Source organism: Mobula hypostoma, chromosome X1, assembly GCF_963921235.1.
Source record: "Mobula hypostoma chromosome X1, sMobHyp1.1, whole genome shotgun sequence".
Classification (NCBI taxonomy): domain Eukaryota; kingdom Metazoa; phylum Chordata; class Chondrichthyes; order Myliobatiformes; family Myliobatidae; genus Mobula; species Mobula hypostoma.
In genome coordinates this window covers 19,069,461-19,093,629 of record NC_086128.1, presented here as the reverse complement: position 1 = coordinate 19,093,629, position 24,169 = coordinate 19,069,461, and the positions used below count along the sequence as shown (strand labels likewise).

The 24,169-nt window shown below is 42.6% G+C and overlaps 1 protein-coding gene across 4 annotated transcripts in view; it reads left to right on the top strand.

Moving 5' to 3' along the window:
• Positions 1 to 2,416: 2,416 nt before the first annotated feature.
• LOC134340316 (integrin alpha-6-like) overlaps positions 2,417 to 24,169 on the top strand; it is a 201,604-nt gene continuing 179,851 nt past the window's right edge. For 2 of the 4 annotated variants that reach the window (XM_063037397.1, XM_063037400.1), the window contains exon 1: positions 2,417 to 2,735. In XM_063037397.1, the coding sequence (XP_062893467.1) occupies positions 2,575 to 2,735 (161 nt within the window). In that variant the 5' untranslated portion in view covers positions 2,417 to 2,574. The remainder of the gene's footprint in view (positions 2,736 to 24,169) is intronic. The other 2 variants (XM_063037396.1, XM_063037395.1) reach the window with 1 other exon arrangement.

Here is a 24,169-nt window from a genome sequence, read left to right as displayed (position 1 = left end):
GTCCACACAAATGCACTTTGCAGCAGAGGTCACTGGTTTGTGTTCAGAGACAGAAAGCCTGACTGCCTTTAACCCCTATAAATCCAGGAATGGTGAGGGCAGTTCTGCTTTCGAAACTGCTGCTAAGCGTGTACAAGAGTTCGTAGTGCTGCCACCAGTATGGTTTAATGGGCGGTTTTGATAAAGTCAGAATTGTACATTCTCCTTGCAAAGGAAGCATATTACATTTGCAGAGGTCATGAGCTATACATAGGCCTAGAGACTGAAACCAATTGCATGATATTGGCTGAACAACAATTATTTTCTACCAGGAAAACTACTCACTTTGTTGTTGATTCTACGAAAGTTCTTTTCCCTCTGATATTTCTATACTTGTGCATGGCAACATAGACACTGGAGGAGGCAATTCAGCCCCTTGAGTCTATTCCAGCATTCAATGATATCATAGCTAATATGTGACCCAATTGCATGTACTCATTTTTGCACCATATCCCTTATTAGTTTTAGTCGCCAGAAATGTACAGGGTCAGATTCAACATTAACATTTGACAGTTTTTATCTATGGAAGAGAATACCAAACCATCAGCATGTAGAAATGTTTTGAAACTTCACTCCTGAATCCAAGTCATCTTCAAGGAGCGGTGCCTTAGGAAGGCGGGCCTCCATCATGAAGGATTCCCATCACCCAGGCCATGCGCTCTTCGCACTGTTACTGTTGGGAAGGAGGTACAGGAGCCTGAAGACACACACTCAACGATTCAGGAACAGCTTCTTCCCCTCTGTCATCCGATTTCTAAATGGACATTGAACCCATGAACAATACCTCAATACTTTCTTATTTCTGTTATTTTGCACTACTTATTTTAACTTATCTATTTTATATATATATATACTTAATGTAACTCATTTTTTCCCTCTATATTTATTGTACTTCTCTATTTTCATTGTACTGTTGCCGCAAAGTTAACAAATTTCATGACATATGCCAGTGATATTAAACCTGATTCTGATTCTGAATGACAAACATAAAGTACTGGAAATCCTTGGAGGGGCTATATGCATTTGTGGAGAGAGAAACAGAATTAACATTTTATCTCACCTTATCATTTCCCTTAAATATCATAAACTTCAAATGAATCACTCCTTGACCTAAATTCTGGGTCTGGTTTGTGCAATCTCTCTTCAATTTAACTCTTGCAGTCCAGCCTGTGATTCTGGTGAACCTACACCATTCCCCCTCCAGGCCCAGTATAATCCATCCTAAGCATGGTGTTAAGGCAACTGCTCCCAGTGCTTTCATTGTGGTCCCGCCAGAACTTTGTATAACTGTGGTATAACCTCTACTCATTTGTAATCCAGCAAAAAAAAACAAACAGCTGCATGACAACAGGAATTCTGCAGATGCTGGAAATTCAAGCAATACATATCAAAGTTGCTGGTGAACGCAGCAGGCCAGGTAGCACCTCTAGGAAAAGGTACAGTCGACGTTTCAGGCCGAGACCCTTCGTCCTGACGAAGGGTCTCGGCCTGAAGCGTCGACTGTACCTCTTCCTAGAGATGCTGCCAGAAACAGCTGCATGAACTCAGTGGGTTGACCAGCATTTGTCAGGAGAAAGGAGTTGTCTGCATTTTGGGTCGAAATTCTGCATCAGGACTGATTCCTTACCCTCACAGATGCTGCTCGACCCACTGAGTTCCTCCAGTAGATCAGATTCCATCATCTGCGGTCTCTTGTGTTTCCAAATCCAAAGGCCTGCCTTCCAGTAGCCTTTTTGAATATTTTCTGTATCTCTCAATGGCATGTAGTCGTTGATATACAAAGTGTCTTTGGACCTCCCCGCGTTCAGATTTCACCACAGATGAAATGCTATGTTCTATCCTTTTTAGGTTCTAAGTGGTTGACCTCACATCTGGCTACATGAATTTCCATGAGTCAGTCTTCCCCATTTATATCTTTCTACTTTTGGTTGAGCTTCAATTTAATATTGATCACAATGCTACTTATTTCTATGTCATTGGCAGACTTGGATATACGTTTATTACTCCATTGTACAGGTATATTGCAGAGTTTCCCACTAGTCACGTCCTACCATTCTGAGTACCTGCTTGTGATCCTCTGCTCTCTGTCCTCTAATGCTCAGCAGATTTTCATGCAATGTCAAACAATTGTGGTCGGTTACAAGCTACGTTTAATAAACATAAGTAATTCAATCGTCCCTATTACATAAACTGTGAACCAAAAGTAACAGCGCTGTGAGATATTTCAATTTTTTTCAGTTGATAAAATTACCTTACGTAATTCTGCACGGCGTTAATTTGTTAAATACGCTTCTCCATGTGATTTCAAATCTAAAACAATGTAGTGAGGTGTGAAAGGGTTACTGGTAAGTCTTGTCGGACTTCAGTGAGAGCTCGTGTGTATGTGAGGGCGGGAGGAAGGGTTTCACTAACACTACCAGCAGTGGCTGCGGTGCATTCCGTCTCCTGTAAACACGAGGTCGCACACACTGAGCCAGTCAGTACCTCTCTGTCAAGCTGGGAAACAGCTTCTCCTGCACCAGAGACATTACAGTAATGACACCTCTCCTGCGCGTGTGTTGGCTGCTCTTGGCAGCCCGCGGCTCGGCGTTTAATCTGGAAACGACTAACACGATCGCAAAGGAAGGCGAGAGAGGGAGTTTGTTTGGGTTTTCCGTAGCTTTACACAAACAAAACGGCCCGGATGCTCAGAGTTGGTGAGTTGAAAAATATATTTTGAATCTGTAACGTTTATCTGAGTTGATGCCAGACAAACTGCAGGAAAGATAGAAAGAGTGCAGATTGATCAAGTAGTGTGAATTTTATTACTTGCGGCTGGGAGAAGCGGCAAAGGATGATGTTTACAGAAGATACGCAGACGTGACGTTCACAAATTAAGGGAACGGAACGACTCATTTGTCTCTGTCAACTTATTTTTAATATATCTCTTTGCGAGTATCCCAAGAAGGCAATGCTTATACTTCTGGGGAACGTTTAAGTTTTTTTTAGAGCTTAGGTATTGAAGCCGGCAGCCGAGTGTTATCAAACAGTGATTTCTTTCTCACCATCCTTGCGTTAAAGCAAGTCTGTTATTGCCGTGCAGTTGTATATTAACTAGCCCGTGTTCCTGTATGTATAACGGTGTTGCAAGGTGCGGTGGGAGTTCTAACACGTCAATGTCCGTAGTTAGACTTGAAGGTTTGGATGCAGGCAGCAACATATTAAAACGTGATTTATTCCTTGTAATCGACGCAGAGGTCCCTTTCAACCCTGCTGTTAAATAAACATACAATTGTTTTGTGGTATTTAGAAAGATCGGTGCAGCGCCGGCCGATCTGTCTCGCTAGTGATTTCAACCTGCGAGAGCTGTCTTTAGCCGCTCGCTCTCCTCCCCAGCCGAATCGTTTTATGTTTTAAAATCTGGCTGCCTTGGTGGGAACCACTCATGAATTATTTAAGAGCGCTTGATAAAATCTACTGCGGCCAAAGAACTAATTGACAATGCTGGGACAATGTTGGTTTAATTTTAGGGCGATTGAGTTGGGATTCAGGCGTGCACTAAGTTTATACTTCAAATTGTCGACCGCGTGTGAATACTCGCATGGCACAGCTACACAATTCGGAGGATTGACAACGGAAAAGTTGAAGTTGGTTAACTATATGAAGCCTCCTTTGCTTCTGAGTGGGAAGATTGCACGTTCAAGCCCAACTCGGACCCGGATCAATGCATGAATATCAACGCCCACATCTTGTGTCCTGCTGTAGGATTGCTGCCCAGTCGCAGGTGCGCCCTATTCTACAAGACCATCCCTTTAGAATAGAGTTGAGGAGGAATTTCTTCAGCCAGAGGAACTCATTGCCACAGACAGTCATTGGGTATATTTAAAGTGGAGTTTGATAGGTTCTTGATTAGTCAGGGTGTCAAAGGTTATAGAGAGAAGGCAGCAGAATGGGGTTCAGAGGGTTTATAACTCATCCATGATGGAAAGATGAAGCAGACTCGATGAACGGAATGGCCTAATTCTGTACTTTTGTCTTCTTGTTTTATTCTCTAAATCCTGACAGTTCTCCCAGGTGGATGTTAAAGTTTCCATGGCACATTTTCTAAGAAAACAAAAGAAAGTAAGGATATGAGTGAGCCACTCCTCAAGCCTGCTCCATCATTCAGTTTGATTATGGTTGATCTACCTCAGGCCTCTCAACTTCTCCTCTATGCTAGCTCCCCATAGCTTTCAATTCCCTGATCTTTCAAACAAGTGCTTCCCAGTCTCCTGGTCAATATTTATCCCCCAATCAATACTAAAACTAATTATCTGCTCAATATCTGTGAAAATAAGGGGAAAAAAACTCAAATGCTGAAAATCTAAAACAAAACCGGAAAATCTGGAAACAATCAGCAAGTCAGGCTGTATCTGTGGGAAGAGAAACAGAGTTAATGCTCCAGCGTGAAGGCCGTTCGTCATGGGAAGGAGACAACAGAAGCTTGTAAAGTTGCAGGGATGGTGGGAGGAGGAGTGTGTGTCTCTGATGGGATAAAACAAGGGTGGCCACGAGGATAAGCTGTAAACAAGGTTTTCTGATCAATGACAGAGTGAGAACATAGCCCTGCTTGTCCTTCCCTGCAGTTTGCAAATCCTACATTCTTCTATCAATGTTTCTCACTTCATACCTGTCCCCACTCACATTATTCAGATACCCTTGCTTGCAGCACAAGGGATTGCAGATGCTAGATTCTGGAGCAAACAACAAACTGCTGGAGGAACCCACAGTCAGTCCGATTTTACCCTCTCACGTCCCACCCGCCCTGCAGCTTTACAAACTTCTTCTAACTCCATTCCATTTCTGACAATGTGAAATGTTAGCTCTGTTTCTCTTTTCCAATCTGCCCTGCTGAGCATTTCTGGCATTTTCTGTTTTTGTTTTAGTTTTGGATCTACTCATGATCACTTTGCTGAATACTGTGCCCAAATTAACTGTTGTGTTTCCTACTTTAAAATATTGACAACACTTCAAAATGTACATAATTGGCTGTACAATGCTTTGGGGGAATCCCAATGTTATAAGCAACACCATAGCAATGACAAAAAATAAGGAATTATGTGTATGAAATTTCTACAGCTGGATGTTATAGCAACAACCTGCACTAGAATAGTGCCTTCTAAGTTAGGATGTCATCAGTGATTTTCAAAGGGCACCTGACAGTGAACCACACAAGGAGATATTAGAATAAGTAACCTTAAGCCTGATCAAAGAGAAAAGATTTTAAGAGAAGTTGAAAGGTATGAAGGAGAGGAAGAGTTATCGTGGTTTTGGGTGTGAATTGGCAGGTGTAGGCATGGGTGTGCAGTGAATGTGGGGACTCCGTAAGACATCAGAATTGAGGGATTTGTGGTTGTAAAGCTAGAAGAGGTTATAGGGATAGGGATGAGGCCTCCTGGAAGGTTTTAAAAACAAGAATTTTTGTTCAGATCCCATTGTCAACTTGTGCACCAATATACTTGGGTGATTGTAATTTGTTGTGAGTGTGGTTATGGACAGCAGAGTTGCAGGTGATCTCAAATTCCTGGTGGGTGGAGAATGAGGAGGCTGTTGAGGAACGAGTATTGAATGAGTGAAGTTTGGAAGCATGTTATAAGCAATCAGGAGTTCCCTTTCAGAAGCAATATTAGGCCAGGCTGCCCTTTCCCCCGCAAAGCTGTCCCGCATTCGTGATTGATTCGCATACCAATGCAACGACAGTGGACGGTGAAGTAAAGTGTCTTGTGACTGACAGCAAATAAAAGGAAGAAAGGATCTCTAGCTTTAAGTAGTTATTGAATGATTAGCTCCTCACACCTGGTGTGTGTATGTAAATACATACTGCTTTCCTTTAGGGAGCAGGTACTATGTAATGGAAAGTTGAACAGGAGTTTTTTTGGAAGTGTATCCTTGTACAGCAGTGCCCCAGTGTGTGCCATAATGTAGGGTCCCCAGGAACCGGTCCATGTATTGGGGTCTGGGAGAATGTGTATAAATTTGTTGACATGTCGCATTACCACAAGACTAATGAAGTTGATTTTAGAAAGCTACAGAATTGCTACTGTGTATGTGACGAGTATTTTACTGCTAGCTGAAATTGACACTTATGAGAAAATAGAATTTTATTTTGAGTCGCAGTTAGCCTTTGAACACGTTCTAAGAGGGATATTTAATTTGTGCCTGTAATGTTTCAGTAAGTCAAGGGGTTTGCACACAGTTTATTGAATCTATCTCGGCATAAAGACTTGGAGGCAAAAGATACAATAACATAAAGCAAATATTCATAAATAATTAGCAGGTGTCCCATTTTAAGAGCACTCATCTGCTCTCAGCCAGTTTTTTCTCCATCTGCTGGAGTGTTACCATATAACTTTAAGGACAAGTCATCATTAGTGAGGAGAGCCCATGCAGAGAGGGACTCAGAATGCTCCCAGACACACCACCGTGTGTGGGTATGAAGGAGTTAACAGAGGTCTCGATTGCACAGGGTATTTATGCAGGCCCCTTAACTATAAACGCACCCATGACCCCTTGGTACCTTTAAATCTGGCCAGTTAATGGGGACTGGTGCCCTTATTTGGTAACACTGCATTCGTTCCGATTGGAGACCAAGCAGAGTTATTTGAAGGTTGTCTTTTTTATTTTTGTCCGACTCCGGGAATACATATCATTCAGTTTATTAACACCCATTAGAAACATTATAAAAATATCCCAGAGTCACATTGACAGCACGGTGTCCAGTTATATACGTTATTGAAGAATGCAGTGTCTGTGTGTGTGCTGACTCACTTATCCATCTATAACATCTGGAAAGTAAGCCACCTCCTTTTTAAACTATATTGTACTTTCCTTTCTGCTTTTTCCCCCTCTGTTTTAACCACTTCTCTATTTTGCCTTTAGGGCTATTTGACTATGGAGACATCCAGAGTAACCCAAACCCTGCCAGAACTTGGAAAACCCCTATTTATTTACTCTGCCACTCACCCAATTTTCCTAGCACCTGAGGTCAAGTTTTGCTCCTTCAATTCTGCTCTTTTTTCAAATGGCCACATTCCCTTTGATTTCCTATCCTATTTTGGCTGCTTTTGCCCATTTTTCGTACACTGATTCAGTACTTGTTTGAACTGTTGCTCTGTTGCTCTGTGCAATGCTGTATAAACAAGGTAGAGATTGTATCCCATTCAATCACCCCCTTTCCAATGTTTATTTCAGGACATGAAGATTATTTTCTTGGCTGGGGCCTCCACCCAACCAAAACCGGGTTTAAAGAAGAGCACTTTATCTCTGTATATGCAATATAGATCAGCTGGATTGATTATCCAGGTTCCTGGATCCTTCCCAATAGACATTCCCTTGGGATGCTGTGAGAAGGAGCAGCTAGTCTTTAATTCTCTCTCTTTTATAAGACAGCGTTAGAAGGGCTACTTCAAACATCTGTGCCTGGATAATGTGACTGTCTCAGGGGCCTTGTTGAGAGACACCTTTCTCAACAGGGAATTAGTTAAGGAACAGATTGCGGAAACCATACTGTCGAATTCAAGGTTGTGGAAAGTATGCTTGTAGGGCGACACTTTCAATAACCAGTCAATTTTTCAAGAATTCATTGTAACTCTTAACAGCTGCTTACAGCATTGAAGCACGTAAATAAATCACTCTCAAATGAATTGTTTGCCTATAGTGGACCTGGCTTATAAAAGTTGAAAAAGTGTGGATTGGGACAGGTTGTTCTCTGGCAAAGATGTGATTGGTAGGTGGGAAGCCTTCAAAGGGGAAATTTTGAGAGTGCAGAGTTTGTATGTTCCTGTCAGGATTAAAGGCAAATTGAATAGGAATAAGGAACCTTGGTTCTCAAGGGATATTGCAACTCTGATAAAGAAGAAGAGGGAGTTGTATGAAATGTATAGGAAACAGGGGGTAAATCAGGTGCTTGAGGAGTATAAGAAGTGCAAGAAAATACTTAAGAAAGAAATCAGGAGGGCTAAAAGAAGACATGAGGTTGCTTTGGCAGTCAAAGTGAAGGATAATCCAAAGAGCTTTTACAAGTATGTTAAGAGTAAAAGGATTGTAAGGGATAAAATTGGTCCTCTTGAAGATCAGAGTGGTTGGCTTTGTGCGGAACCAAAGGAAATGGGGGAGATCTTAAATAGGTTTTTTGCGTCTGTATTTACTAAGGAAGCTGGCATGAAATCTATGGAATTGAGGGAATCAAGTAGTGAGACCATGGAAACTGTACAGATTGAAAAGGAGGAGGTGCTTGCTGTCTTGAGGAAAATTAAAGTGAATAAATCCCTGGGACCTGACAGAGTGTTCCCTCGGACCTTGAAGGAGACTAGTGTTGAAATTGCAGGGGCCCTGGCAGAAATATTTAAAATGTCGCTGTCTACGGGTGAAGTGCCGGAGGATTGGAGAGTGGCTCATGTTGTTCCGTTGTTTAAAAAAGGATCGAAAAGTAATCCGGGAAATTATAGGCCGGTGAGTTTAACGTCAGTAGTAAGTAAGTTATTGGAGGGAGTACTAAGAGACAGAATCTACAAGCATTTGGATAGACAGGGGCTTATTAGGGACAGTCAACATGGCTTTGTGCGTGGTAGGTCATGTTTGACCAATCTGTTGGAGTTTTTCGAGGAGGTTACCAGGAAAGTGGATGAAGGGAAGGCAGTGGATATTGTCTAAATGGACTTCAGTAAGGCCTTTGACAAGGTCCCGCATGGGAGGTTAGTTAGGAAAATTCAGTCGCTAGGTATACATGGAGAGGTGGTAAATTGGATTAGACATTGGCTCGATGGAAGAAGCCAGAGAGTGGTGGTAGAGAATTGCTTCTCTGAGTGGAGGCCTGTGACTAGTGGTGTGCAACAGGGATCAGTGCTGGGGTCCATTGTTATTTGTCATCTATATCAATGATCTGGATGATAATGTGGTAAATTGGATCAGCAAGTTTGCTGATGATACAAAGATTGGAGGTGTAGTAGACAGTGAGGAAGGTTTTCAGAGCCTGCAGAGGGACTCGGACCAGCTGGAAAAATGGGCTGAAAAATGGCAGATGGAGTTTAATACTGACAAGTGTGAGGTATTGCACGTTGGAAGGACAAACCAACGTAGAACATACAGGGTTAATGGTAAGGCACTGAGGAGTGCAGTGGAACAGAGGGATCTGGGAATACAGATACAAAATTCCCTAAAAGTGGCATCACAGGTAGATAGGGTCGTAAAGAGAGCTTTTGGTACATTGGCCTTTATTAATCGAAGTATTGAGTTTAAGAGCTGGAATGTTATGATGAGGTTGTAGAAGGCATTGGTGAGGCCGAGTCTGGAGTATTGTGTTCAGTTTTGGTCACCAAATTACAGGAAGGATATAAATAAGGTTGAAAGAGTGCAGAGAAGTTTACAAGGATGTTGCCGGGACTTGAGAAACTCAGTTACAGAGAAAGGTTGAATAGGTTAGGACTTTATTCCCTGGAGCGTAGAAGAATGAGGGGAAATTTGATAGAGGTATATAAAATTATGATGGGTATAGATAGAGTGAATGCAAGCAGGCTTTTTCCACTGAGGCAAGGGGAGCAAAAAACCAGAGGACATGGGTTTAGGGTGAGAGGGGAAAAGTTTAAAGGGAACATTGGGGGGGGGCTTCTTCACACAGAGAGTGGTGGGAGTATGGAATGAGCTGCCAGACGAGGTGGTAAATGCGGGTTCTTTTTTAACATTTAAGAATAAATTGGACAGATACATGGATGGGAGGTGTATGGAGGGATATGGTCCGTGTGCAGGTCAGTGGGACTAGGCAGAAAATGGTTCGGCACAGCCAAGAAGGGCCAAAGGGCCTGTTTCTGTGCTGTAGTTTCTATGGTTCTATGGTAACTGTGATTGCTTTGTTTTGGTCTGACGAGGAATGACTTCAGCGGCCTAGGCCGTTTGAAGTGGTGGCTTTGTAGTGAGGGTGTGGACCTGATAGTTTCCAGCAGCTGACAGAATCACATGGGCACTTGTGGAAAACTTTGTCATGCCAAGCTGCTTTTTCTCTCATGCACATAAGCAAAGAGAGGCAAGTGTTTGTCCACTAATATAGCTCAGTGCAGTCAGGAGGGCAAGGAATGGGCTGGTGGGCCTGTTGCATCTATAGTCTACATCTGAGCTCCACTGGGCTACGAGATAAAACTCTTCATCACTGAGTTACAATGAATTACATCAAGGACAGAACCAAGGCTAACAAATTATGAATTGTCTTATAATGAAACATAACTTGGATTTCAATTAATTCCTCATTTACTTTGTATTATTTCCTTAAAGACGACACCCGTTCATCATTTCACATGACACCGCACAGAAGGAGGCTACTCTGCCCATCATGTCAATGCCAATTCTTTGAAATTGTTCTATCATTAGTCTCACTGAAAATACTTTCCAAACAGTCACACTCACTTGCTCGTTCCCTGTGGCGCTGCAACTTTTCCTTTTTTAGTGTATGTGTGATTCACTCTTTGAAAGTGACAATTCAATTAGCTTTATTCTCCCAGGCAGTGCACTTCATTCCATGACCACTTGTTGCATGAATCTTTTCTTGCTTCATCTCCCCTTTAGTTCTTTCTTCTGACACATCTTAAATCTTAAATAAACCTTCTTGCCAATGGAAAATGCTGTTCTTACTTACTGTTAAACCCCTCAATAGTTTTGCACGTTAGGATTAAATCACCCTTTAACTATCTCTTTAAAGAGAATCTTATAACTTTTTAGGTTCTCCCAAGCTGGTCTCTTATCACTGATGCTATTTGAGAAGGTATCCTCTATCACCTTGACATACTTCCTAACATGTGATGCCTTGAATTAGTTATAATCATGGTCTAATCAGTTTTATGAAGGTTTAGTATGGTTTCATATTTAGGTGCTTTAGTATAGGTTTAGCATATTCGGTCCATGCTCTCCTCTGCTGTCACGATGAGGCTAATCTCAAGTTGGAAGAGCAACATCTCATATTCTGTCTGGGCAGCCTCCAACATGATGGCATGGACATCGATTTCTCTTAACTTCCGGTAAATTTCTGCGCCACCCCCCCCCCCCCCACTTCTTCACTCTGGCACCCCTTTTACCTCTCCTCTTGTTCTCAACTGCCCATCACCTCCTTCTGGTGCCCCTCCTCCTTCCCTTTCTCCCATGGTCCTCTCTATTCTCCTATCAGATTTCTTCTTCTCCAGCCCTTTACCTTTTCCACCTATTACTTTCCTGCTTCTTATTTCATCCCCTCCCCTGCCCATCTGGCTTCACCTATCACATTCTACCTTGTACCCCTTTTCCTCCCCCACCTTCTTACTCTGGATTCTTCCCCCTTCCTTTCCAGTCCTGAGGAAGGGTCTCGGCCCGAAACGTCAGCTGGTTATTCATTTCCATAGATGCTGCCTGACCTGCTGAGTTCCTCCAGCATTTTGTGTGTGTTGCTTTGGATTTCCAGCATCTGCAGGATCTCTTGAGTTAGGTATCAAGTCCTTGCTCATATATTTATTAATTAAATTATCAGCCTATCAATTATCAATTTATCTCTCTGTCCAATTAATCATAACGACATTTATCATAATTTCTGCTGCCTAAGTCTTTAAAAACTTTCATGTTGGCGTGGTTGAGCAGCTTATGGATTGCCTGGTAATTTTACCAGCTTGACAATCAAGAATCCATGAGTGAATTGTCATAGAGTCAAACACGCTGTTCTCCACATTGGTTCCACACTGGACATTGGTTCTCCAGCCCAACTGGTCCATGCCAAACCAACGTTCCCATCTAAGCTAGTCCCATTTGCCCGCATTTGGCCCACATGCCTGTAAACCATTCCTAACCACGTACCTGTCCAAGTACCTTAAGTTGCTGGTATTGTAGCTGCCTCAGTCATCTCTGGCAGCACGTTCCATATTAGGACCATTCTCTGGATGAAAATGTTGCCCCTCAGGTTCCTGTTAAATCTCTTCTCTCCACCTTAAACCCATGCCCTCTACTTCTTGATTCTCTAAAAAGAATAGTTAAATAGACAAGAGTAAAGTCACAAGCAAAATTGAGTACATTAACAAATTGATGTGTCTGAGACTCTTCATTGTCAGACTGCAAAAATCCAGCCTGAAAACTAGGGAGTGGCTTCTGAGCTATTGACCCAGTGAATAAATAATACGCAAGAAAAGATAATTAAATTAAAATTAAAAACAAAAAAAAACATTGAATTTGATTCAGGAGATGCTGAGCTGGTCATTTTGTGTGTCAGAGCATGTCTGTCAATAGCAGTTTCCAATTTCAGATGATTAGAGTGTGCCCTGAATTCATAAAGACACACTGCAGGTTACAGGCCCCTGGAGTGTGCGGTTTTCATTAAGTGAATGAAAGTCTTGGATCCCCAAACTAATTTCTCATAGTCTCATGCAATTTGCTCTTGCTGTTTGTGGAACTAAAAGCCCAGTCATTATTTTTGAGGTGTGTGTGTGATGCTGGGAGTAGGGAACGTAGTTGTGGTGATAGTAAGGGGGGGGCGGGTAGTGTGCTGATTCAGAATTTTGAGTTAAACACATGGATGAAATTCTTAATTTTCACAAGGCATTGATGAGTTGTCACATGCCATTGATCCTGCTAGGCTTCCGATAGATGCAATTGCACAAGATCTTCTCATCAATCAATTTGTTATAATCATGGATATTCAAAAACTTTTGCCTGCAAGTTAGTTGAAGCCAAACCACTGGATGTGGCAGGGGAGATCTTGCCATGATCTGTGGAATAATCCAGTTCTTGAAATATTCTGTGGCCCATTCCCAGTTTTATCACCTCTTCTCACAAGCATTTCCTTCAATTGAGACACTCTGTGCATAGCTGTACAGTATTTGCAGCCTTTACATATCTCAGCCACTGTTCCTCTTCACAGTCCAGAAACAATCATTGATAGGTCTTATAATAAATGAATATTTGGCTGTCAAGTAGGTTTCCAACACTTTCTGTGTATGGGGAGAATTACCAGTTGATTTCCAGTTCTGAAAGGCAGATGGAAGTGTTCCTGAGCAGCAGCCATAAGATCATGTTACTCCATCAGTCATGATCTTATCGAAATGGTGGGGGTGGGGGCAGGGGTCTTATGGCCTATTAAAGTACTGCAAATGCTGTATTTTGTTTTGAAAAGCCAAAGAAAAGATTGATAATTTGCTGCACTTTCTAAATTTCTCTGCCAGATTTATTTTTGTCATATCTATTATACTGTAGGAATTTTAATGATTTTTTGAGCTGGTTTACTTCCCTGCTCTACAAAGAAAATAGGGTCGTTCAATGTATGAGTTGCTAACTTTCCGAATTGTTGGTAAATTGGGGTTTGGTATTGTGGAAGTCTTGGAATAGACCACATGATCAGCACATATGTAGCTCAGATTGTGATAGAGCGGCATATTACACTGACATAAAAGGAATTATTGATGATTCTTCTCTGCTGAAGTCTACTTCTGCCTTTCTCTTTCAATAATCGAGCAGGGTGGCTTCTGTGCTTGTATCAGGGTGATGCATTCTCAGCGGATGCTGAGAAGCTAACCGTGCTTGAACTTGTCTCCATCTTCCCACCTCTGTATGTTACAGTCAGTCAGAGACTTCATGAGTGTTGCTGTACAGAGGGACGTTGGGGTAAGTTCATAGCTCCCTGAAAATGATGTCAAAATTGGTTAGGGTAATGAAGAAGGTGTTTGACATGCCTACCTTCATAGCTTACGTTGAAAAATAATGGTGTTTTCATTTCTGAGCCTCTATTAACATTTTGGTGATGCATATTGAGCAATATTTGGAAACACAAGGAATAGAAATTCATGCGAGACGGTGCCGGAGTGTGGGGTCTTGTTTCAAACAGCTCCCTGCTGATCTAATCACTATTTCTTCTGTAGTCATTTTACTCTCTTCAATTCACTGTGTAATGATTTGATCTGTATGAGTAGTATGCAAGATAAGATTTCCACCGTATCTTGGTCTATGTGATAATAATTCACCAATACTAATAAAAGTTAAGTTGTCATGTTTCAACTGTATGAAATATTGCTCGGGCCACACTTCTGGTCACCACACTACAGGAAGGATGTGGTAGCATTAGAGAGAAAGCAGTAGAAATTAACCAAGGTGTTGCCTGGAACGGAGAGCTGTAGTTAGGAGGAGAGATTCGATAGGCTGGGTTTGTTCTCTGTCTTATGGAGGTTTACACAATTACGAGGCTTTGGGAGCAGGTGGTATCCCCACTGAAGTGCTAAAACATGGCAGAGAGATGCTTCAGACATATTCACAGCTTCTTTTCCCACACTTGGGAAGAAGAGGACATGCCAGTGGACATCATAATAATGACTACCTTCAACAAAGGAGAAAAATCTGATATTGATAACCGCAGAAAGGTTTCCCTGATGTCTACCACATTGTAAGTATCCTCCTCAGTTGTCCTCCCAGTGGTTGAAAGAGTTGATCGCTGAATTGAAATGTGAATTGTGTCCATCTGGAGGCAGAGTGAACATGATCTTACTGGATGATAGCTCAAAGAGCAATGCAGGCAGTGGCATCAACCATGATATATGGCCTTTTTGTATCTCACAGGAGACTTTGATTCTTAGTCAAGAGGGATGGTGAAACATCCATCTCAAGTTAGGTTGTTGGCAGAAATTCATCTCCATCTTATCTTTACCAACAGGTCCACAACAGACTTGACGTTGATGTGGACTTTTGGCAAACAAGGCTGTTTCAAAGAGTGACTTTCAATGGAGAGAGGCATTAATGATAAATTTTATCACTGCTTTTAGTGCACGAGCAATATCTTTGGTCATCTGAGGTAAAGGGCATTTGAAGCGCAAATTCTCAACCCTGACACAAAGCTCATGAAGCATCAGTCAGCAGTGATTCCTGTCCCATTTACTTTGAAGATTTGGACTACTGTAGCAGCACTGTTTCCTCTATGCCACGCAGGTGCATGGCCACGCAGTAACTGAAATGCTCCCACACACGTAGCCTTTGTTGCCTTGCAGCTGGAATTTTGTTTTATATGATGTTAATATAATTTTGAAATCTATGTTAATATAATTGTGAAATATATTGTAATTAATTATGTTAATGAATATAATCCAACCATTTTCTAAATAATAAATGTACCACAACATTTTAGAGCTTCAAAGTATTTACATTGTCAGTGTTTCAAGTTACAATGCTGATACAAGTTGTAACAATAAACACAGAATGGAAGTCGGTAGTTCATTGCTAATAAACCACCAGCCCGTTGAATGCTGGCGCCATCTAGTCAAAACATTTTACTTTTGCCATTGTGCCTGTCAGTTGTTTTGACTGCTTGACATTGTTTACTTGTGTTGTGAGTTGTGGTTTGTGTTTGTTTAATGTGCATATTAGCAAAATAAAACATTTAAAGTGTCTTGCAGTTTTCAGGCTGTGTAAAGATTTCCTGCTTAGAGCAATGGTTGTTCCACACAGCTGTAAATATAAACGGAGGCACCTCAAGGCGCTGGAAAAGTACCACCAAAGCTGCCTCAGCCAAATCCTCAACTCACTGAAAGAATCAGTGAATCAAAGTCAGCACCCCCTTCCAGCCAACATCCCCAGCACTGAGGTCCTAATTACACAGTTGGATACATTTGTGTGCCCACCTGACCCAACACTCCATGAAGACATTATTCTGAACTTAGTCATTGGAAGAGTTTATTGTCTAGGCAGACAAAAAGATTAAAGGATGTGCTCAAACCTTCAATGAAGAAGTGCAACATTCCCACTGACTCCTGCAAATCTATGGCCCATGGTCACTCAAAGTGGAGAAGGAGCACTCGGGATGGTATTGAGAACCTTGAGTTCATATTACAGATGCACACAGAAGTCATGTGTAAGCAGCAGAAGGACTGCAAAAATTCACAAACTGCCCATTTATTTGCCCTGTCCCATCTGTGGGTCCAACATCGACTGGATCGGTCATTTCATAACCGACCGAACCAGAATGGAAGCAGGCCACCTTCAGTCCTGTGGGACTACATAAGGAGGAGGAGGTCAATGCTTCTTTCTGTTTCCTTACCCAAAATGAACATTGACCAATTTTGCAATCCAATATAATTGGGAAAAGTCGTCCAAGGACTGGGTCAGCTATAACCCCAGAACTGAACCTTATTTCCTCCACCACTGGTTTGATTGACAGGCTCTTCCGCCATTACCCTTCCAACTGCCACCAGTTTGGTTGCTGACTACTGCAGCATCATCGCTCTCATCACTGCTGGTTTAATAGAAATGAATTTGAAAGCTGCCAACTCAGTGTCGGTTTTAGCTGAACGTATACTTTAAAAGAGATCTTCTTTTAAGCAGTAGAAAATAAAAGCCTTTTCTCTGTCCACCACAAAAGGTAAGATTTACGATGGCTACCTATTTGAATTCTACTTCCCAATCCCATTCAACATGTTGGTCTATGTTGGCCTCCTCAGTGGTCATTTTGAGGCCATCCTCAGTTTGAAGGAGCAACATCTGATATTGTGTCCGGCTAGCCTCCAACTGGATGGCATGAACATTGATTTCTCTAACTTCCAGTAATTTCTTACCCCATCCCCTTTTCCCTTTTTCCATTCCCGGTTTTGGGACCCCTTTTACCACTTCTCCTCAACTACCTATCACCTCCCTTTGGTGCACCTCCTTCTTCTCTTTCTCCCATGGTACACTCACCCCCTCTGATCAGGGTCCTTCTTCCTCTTCTTCAACCCTTTACTTTTTCTACCTATCACTTCATCCCCACTTTCCCACCCGCCCACTCACCTTCCCCCTCACCTGGTTTCACCTATCAGCTGCCTGCTGGTATTCCTTCTTCTCACCTCACCTTCTGGTTCTGGCATCTTCACCCTTCCGTTTCCATCCTGCTGAAGGGTCTCAGCCCGAAACATTGACTGTTTATCCCTCTGTACAGATGCTGCCTGACCTGCTGAGTTTCTCCAGCATATTTTGTGTATTGCTGTGGACTTCCAGCATCTGAAGAATCCCTTATGTTTGGGAATGTTTATGACAATTATTTTTACACAATTTACAGAAGGCAATGATTGGCTCCCACCATCTGACACTTGCATGACCTCCAGGCAGTTTATTTCACTTAACTTTTAAGTTTATATACAGGTGGTTTTATTGATAGGCTCCAACCACTTAATTACCAGGTGATAAAACTGAAGGATCTCCATTGTTATGGTGACCATAAGGGACTCTGGATGTTTCAAAGTGCTTCACAGTCAATGAAATACTTTTGAAATCTTGTTACTGTTGTCTCGTTGGGAATATACAGCAGGTTCCTACAACCGTAGTAAAATATTGAGTCAGATCTCTCTCTGACCAGTCAACTATTCAAGCATGCCGAATTAGTGCCCTCTCAATCCCTTGGAACCTGGAGCCTTTTCTTGGGTGTAATCTTCTGCTGGGAAGTCAGTTAGCAGATGACGGGCAAGGCCAGCAGGGCTTTTCATTTGAATTGTTTTTTGCCTGAAATATTGACTCTGTTTCTCTTCCCACAGATACTGCCTAACTTGCTGAGTATTTCCAGCATTTTTCTGTTTTTGTTTTAGATTTCTAGCATCTGCAATTTGTTTTGATTTTCTGAGCTTTTTGAAGCATTGCTGAGAGGCCCCTCCACCACAAGTAGTCTGAGAGTGGGTTTAGCCTTGTCCCCAGGATTTCCAGCTGTCAGTGCTGTTGAGATCAACATAAAACCATAAGATCAGAAGATATTGGAGCAGAATTAGCATTTGGTCCATTCAATCATGGCTGATCCTTTTTTCCCCTCCCCAGCCCTGCTCTCTAGCCGTCTCCCCGTAACCTTTGATGCTGTGTCCGATCAAAAACCTATCAATCTCTGCCTTAAATACACCCAATGACCTGACCTCCACAGCTGCCTGGGGTAACATATTCTACAAATTCACCACCCTCTGGCTAAAGAAATTTCTCCACATCTCTATTTTGAAAGGACACCCCTCTATGTTGAGGCTGTGCCCTCTTATCCTAGACTCCCCCACCAAGGGAAACATCCTTTCCACATCTCCACTGTCTAGGCCTTTCGACATTCGAAAGGTTTCAATGAGATCCCCCATCATCCTTCTGAATTCCAGCAAGTACAGACCCAGAGTCATTAAACATTCCTTGTATGATAAACCTTTCATTCCTGGAATCATCTTTGTGAACCTCCTCTGGACCCTCTCCAATGCCAGCACATCTCTTCTGAGATGAGGAGCCCAAAACTGTTCACAATACTCTGGGTGAGGCCTCACCAGAGCCTTATAAAGCCTCAGCATCACATCATTGCTCTTGTATTCTAGACCTCTTGAAATGAATGCTAACATGGCATTTGCCTTCCTCACCACTAACTCTACCTGTACAAGGACTCTCAAGTCCCTTGGCATCTCAGATTTCTGGATTTTCTCCCCGTTTAGAAAATAGCCTGCACATTTATTTCTACTACCAAAGTGCATGACCATGCATTTTCCAACATTGTATTTGACTTGCCACTTTCTTGCCCATTCTCCTAATCTGTCTAAGTTTTTAAAAGTTTCCTAATCCTCTATCTTCCTGCTAATTTTTGCTTTATTGTATGCCCTCTCTTTTGCTTTTATATTAGCTTTGACTTCCTTTGTCAGCAACGGTTGTACTATTTTGCCGTTTGAGTATTTCTTCATTTTTAGAATACATTTATCCTGCACTTTCCTCATTTTTCCCAGAAACTCTCCCCATTGCTGCTCTGCTGTCATCCTTGCCAGCAGCTCCTTCTAATTTACTTTGGCCAACTCCTCTCCCATACCATTGTAATTTCCTTTACTCCACTGAAATACTGCTATGTCAGACTTTACTTTCTTCCTATCAAATTTCAAGTTAAGCTCAATCATATTGTGATCATTGGCTCCTAAGGGTTCTTTTTCCTTAAGCTCCCCAATCAGCTCTGGTTCATTACATTACACCCAATCTGGTATAGCTGATCCCCAGTAGGCTCAATGACACACTGCTCTAAAAACCCATCTTGAAATCCATTACCATCCTGATTTTCCCAATTGACCTGCATGTTGAAATCTCCCATGATTTTGACATGCATTTTCTCTTTCCCGTTGCAATCTGTGATCCACATCCCAGCTACTGTTAGGAGGTTTGTATGTAATTGCCATCGGGGTCCTTTCACCCTTGAAGTTTCTTAACTGAACCCACAAGGGTTCACCATCTTCCGATCTGATGTCACATCTTTCAAATGATGTGATGCCATTCTTTAACAGCAGAGCCACACCGCACTCTCTGCTGACCTTCCTATCCCTCCGATACAACGTGTAACTTGGACATTCAGCTACCAACTATAACCATCCTTCAGCCATGATTCAGTGATGTCCACAGCATCATACCCAACAATCTGCAGTAGTGCAACAAGATTTCTTATACTCCATGCATTGAGGTATAACACTTTGAGTACCTTGTTTGCTATCCTTTTTGATTCTGCATCCCTAACACACTGATACTCACCCTGCTGGCTGCAATTTTGTCCTGTCATCTGCCTGCCCTTCCTGACAGTCTGACTGTATGCTATCTTTGCTTTTTTACCATCCGTTCTATCCTGAGTCCCCTCACTCCGGTTCCCACCCCCTGCCAAATTAGTTTAAACCCTCCCCAACAACTCCAACAAACCTGCCCACCAGAATATTGGTCCCCCTCAGGCTCAGGTGCTACCTGTCACTTTTGAACAGGTCATACCTCCCCCAGAAGAGATCCCAGTGATCCAAGAACCTGAAGCCATGGCCCCTGCACCAGCATCTCAGCCTCACATTAATCCGCCAAATCACCCTGTTTCTACCCTCACTGGCACGTGGCACAGGCAGCCGTCCAGAAATTACTTCTGGTTCTCAGCTTTCTGCCTAGTTCTCTAAATTCTCTTTTCAGGACATCCTTTGCTTTTCCTTCCTATGGCATTGGTACCAATATGTACCAAGACATCTGGCTGCTCTCCCTCCCTCTCCAAAATGCTGTGGACCCAATCCGAAACGTCCCTGACTCTGGCACCTGGGAGGCAACATTCACTGCACCTCCTCCCTCACCCCCATTAGGGCCCCAAGCAGTCCTTCACTTTACCTGCAAATCTCCTGGGGTTGTCTATTGTGTCTGGTGCTCCCGATGTGGCCTCCTCTACATTGGTGAGACATGTTGTAAATTGTCGATCACCTCCATGCCATCTGCCACAAGCGGGATTTTCCAGTGGCCAGACATTTTAATTCCCATTCTCATTCCTGTTCTGACGTGTCAATCCATGGCCTCCTCTTGTGCCAAGGTGAGGCCACTGCCAGAGTGGAATATCAACACCTTACATTCTGTCTAGGCACCCTCCAACCTGATGGTACGATTATAAATTTCACCTGGTAAACAATTATCACCCCTTCTTCCTCTATCCCCCTCTCTGACCTTTTAGTTCTTTTCAGCTGCTTATTACTCATCCCTGGGTCCCCTCCTCCTTCCCTTTTTCCTTTGGTCCACTCCCCTCTCCTGTCAGATTCCTCCTTCTTCAGCCCTTGACCTTCCAACCCACCTGGCTTCATCTGTCGCCTTCCAGCTAACCTCATTCCCTTCCCCTCCACCTTTTTATTCTGATGTTTCCCCCCTTCCCTCTCAGTCCTGATGAAGGGTCTCGGCCTGAAACGTTGACTGTTTATTCATTTCTATAGATGCTGCCTGGCCTGCTGAGTTCCTCCGGCACTCTGTGTGTGTGTGTGTGTGTGTAGCTCCTATGAAAGTATTGGCAAGATTAATATCTGCCACGGTAGTGTCGTGATTAGCGTGACGCTGTTACAGCTCGGCTTGTTTAGAGTTCAATTCTGACGTCATCTGTAAGGAGTCTGTACGTCCTCTCCGTGGAATGCGTGGGTTTTTCTGGTTGCTTTGGTTTCCTCCCACAGTCCAAAGACGTACCAGTTAATAGGTTAATTCGACATTGTATATTGTCCTGTGATTGGGCTAGAGTTAATTGGGGGTTGCTGGGTGGCGTGGCTTGAAAGGCCAGGAGGGCCTGTAACACTCTGTGTTTCTAAATAAATAAGTAAATGACATACCAAATGTCAAACAAGAGAAAATCTGCAGCTGCTGGAAATCCAAGCAACACTCACAACATGCTGGAGGAACTCAGCAGCCCAGGCAGTGTCTATGAAAAAAAGTTCAGTAGACTTTTCGGGCTGGGACCCTTTGGCAGGACTGGTGATCCTTCGGCAGACCTGCCGAGTGGTCTCGGCCTGAAATGTCAACTGTACTTTTTCCCATAGATGCTGCCTGGCCTGCTGAGTTCCTCCAGCATTTTGTGTCTGTTGACGTACCAAGCATATTTGGATTAAATAGTCTCTTTATTGAAACTGCAATAAATTGAAACACGAAGTTAAACGTGTGTGTGTGTGTGTGTGTGTGTGTGTGTGTGTGTGTGGGCAGCACAGTTATCCCTTTCAGTGGTTTTGTAGCAGTTCCTGAAAGCAGGAACTTGTCCATTACAATCACTTGGATCTGCATTTGCAAAGCTTATCTGATCTAGGGTGTTAACTGTGCACCAAAATTATGCAGAATTGACCTAACTAAAACGTTATTTGTATGAAAGCTATCCCTTCCAGTGGGTTCACAGTAGAGGTTATATGGCCTGGGGTTAATAATTACCACATCTGTACTAAACTCTTGACTGAAGGTTATGTATATTCCTCTTACTATTTAAAAGTTATGGAACGAGGACACAGAGGAGGAGTTTGACAGGCTGGAATAATGCAGGTAGTTATCTTACATTAACAGAAAGGGCATCGCATAACTCAAGATGGACTTAAAGGAATGAAATGGTAGTGACACACAATGCAGGTATAATTGCCCCCCAAAGAATTTACATATGTTTAAACTAGGGATCAGTTAATTTCTGACCACATGACTGCTTGGGTTTCTTCCAGGTGCCCTGGTTTCCTTCCACATTTCAAAGACGTACGGGTAGGGTTAGTGACTTGTGGGCAGGCTATGTTGGCACAGGAAATGTGGCGACGTGTGGGCTGCCCAGCACAACCCTCACTGTTTTGATTTGATGCAAGTGATGTATTTCACTGTATGTGTCAAAGTACATGTGATAAATAAAGCTAATCTTTCTCTTTATAAGGGTATTTTAAGAAAAAACATCTGTTTCTCAGAAGGAAATATCTGACTGTCAATGCTTACAGCCTGCTTTATCTTTATATCTTTAGTTTTCCCATTCCGCTTTTCTTAATTTGCTGCTGTCCATTTCCAGATTGGACCTGGCCCATATGACCACTCTTTGTGTAAGCCAAGATAGTGACAATGATGATATTAGAAGGTAAACATTCAATGTATTCATGTGACATTTCCTCTGCCTGTGATCCAAGCAGGAGCAATGCCTGTCTATAAAGAAACAGGCAGGGGAATGAACATATTAAATATTTGTCTGCTAATATCACCAACAGTCAGTTTGAGACTGGAGCATTGGCAGTTTTTTTGACCATGTAAGGTCACTTCTTCTAAGCCCGATTCATTTCAGACCAAAATCTATGCCCGCTCTTTTCAGATTGATTTACTGTATGCATTACCTCATATTGCCCTACTGTACATTGCACTGTTCCATTGCTTTGCATCGCTGTATTGATTGTTGTATTTATTATTACCATGTACACTGCTTACTCTGTGAGCCACTCACAGACAGGGAACTTCATTGCACCCTGGTGTATATGACAATAAGCTAAGCTGAATCTGAAGAGGTCAACACAAGAGATTCTGCAGATGCTGGAAATAGTGAGCAACCCACACACAAAATGCTGGAGGAACTCAGCAAGCCAGACAGCGTCTATAGAGGGAGTAAACAGTCAATGTTTCAGGCCAAGACCTCTCAGTCCTGATGAAGAGTCTTAGCTCAAAATGTTGACTGTTTCAGACATCCCACCTCTCCCGGAAGTTCCGGGAGTCTCCCGCATATTAATAGTGGCTCCCTGATGCCCGCAAATTATATACAATATCACGAAAATCAATTTTTTTGAGAGCGAGCGAGAGAAAGCAAGAGAGAGCGCGCGTGAGAGAGTGAGAGCAAGCAAGCGAGAGAGCGAAAGCAAGCGAAGCGCTCGAGCGACCACGAGAGAGAGCGAGAGCGCACCATGGCAGAGTGTTCCAAACAAAATATAAAACGTACGTCACCCCAGACTACACTAAAGTGTACCCCTGACTAATAGGGGTCAAAAATAATGACAGTGTTGCTCGCTGCACTGTTTGCCACAGTGACTTTTCTATTGCCCATGGTGGGTAAGACTGTAAAAGTCATGTTGAGGTGAGTTTAACAGGTGTCATTCGTTCATTAGCATAACTAACGTTATTTAAACTAGCTGGCTGGCTGCTAAGGAGCTACTCTATTGCAGACATCCCACCTCTCCCGGAAGTTCCAGGAGTCTCCCGCAAATTGATGATACTACCTCCCTGAAACGAGTTTTTGCAGGGTGGGATGTCTGCTGTTTATACCTCTTCATAGATGCTGCCTGACTTGCAGAGTCCTCCAGTATTTGGTGTGTGTGTTAATCTGAAGAGGTGCCTTGTTTGAATTCTTAATGGCACATCACCATGTTCCACAAAATCAGGGTGTTGATGCCTGTTCTTGTTGACTTTGGGAAATCTTTACTTTGATCCAAGTGGACGGAGAGGAAATTATTTTAAATTACTTTTTAATATTTTTTTACATCCATATCCTGACCCTTTAACCAAGATCTCAAATGCTCATTACCTCATTGTTTGCAAAAGCTTACTATGCACAAATTGTTTATGCTGTATCAGTGACTACCTTTCAAAAAGTATTTTAATGGTTCTAAAGTCATCCTAAAGTCACAGAGATAATGACAGAAATGCAAATATTTCTGAAGATTAGTTTTGGCTCCCTGGTAGATAAATAGGTAAATCAATTATCCGGCATTGTAAAGGACCATATAGGGTCACAATGTACCACATTATATCCGCCATCTGAGCGTTATTAGCTGATCTCAGTTGAGGCAGCAACTAATGTGGCAGTGGGGACCTCCGAGCAAGGGAGCGGTAGTATTAGACCAGAGCCACTCCACCAGAGCCTGTTAGAAAGCATACACGCATGGATACCAGATGTGCAACAATTAGGCTTGGA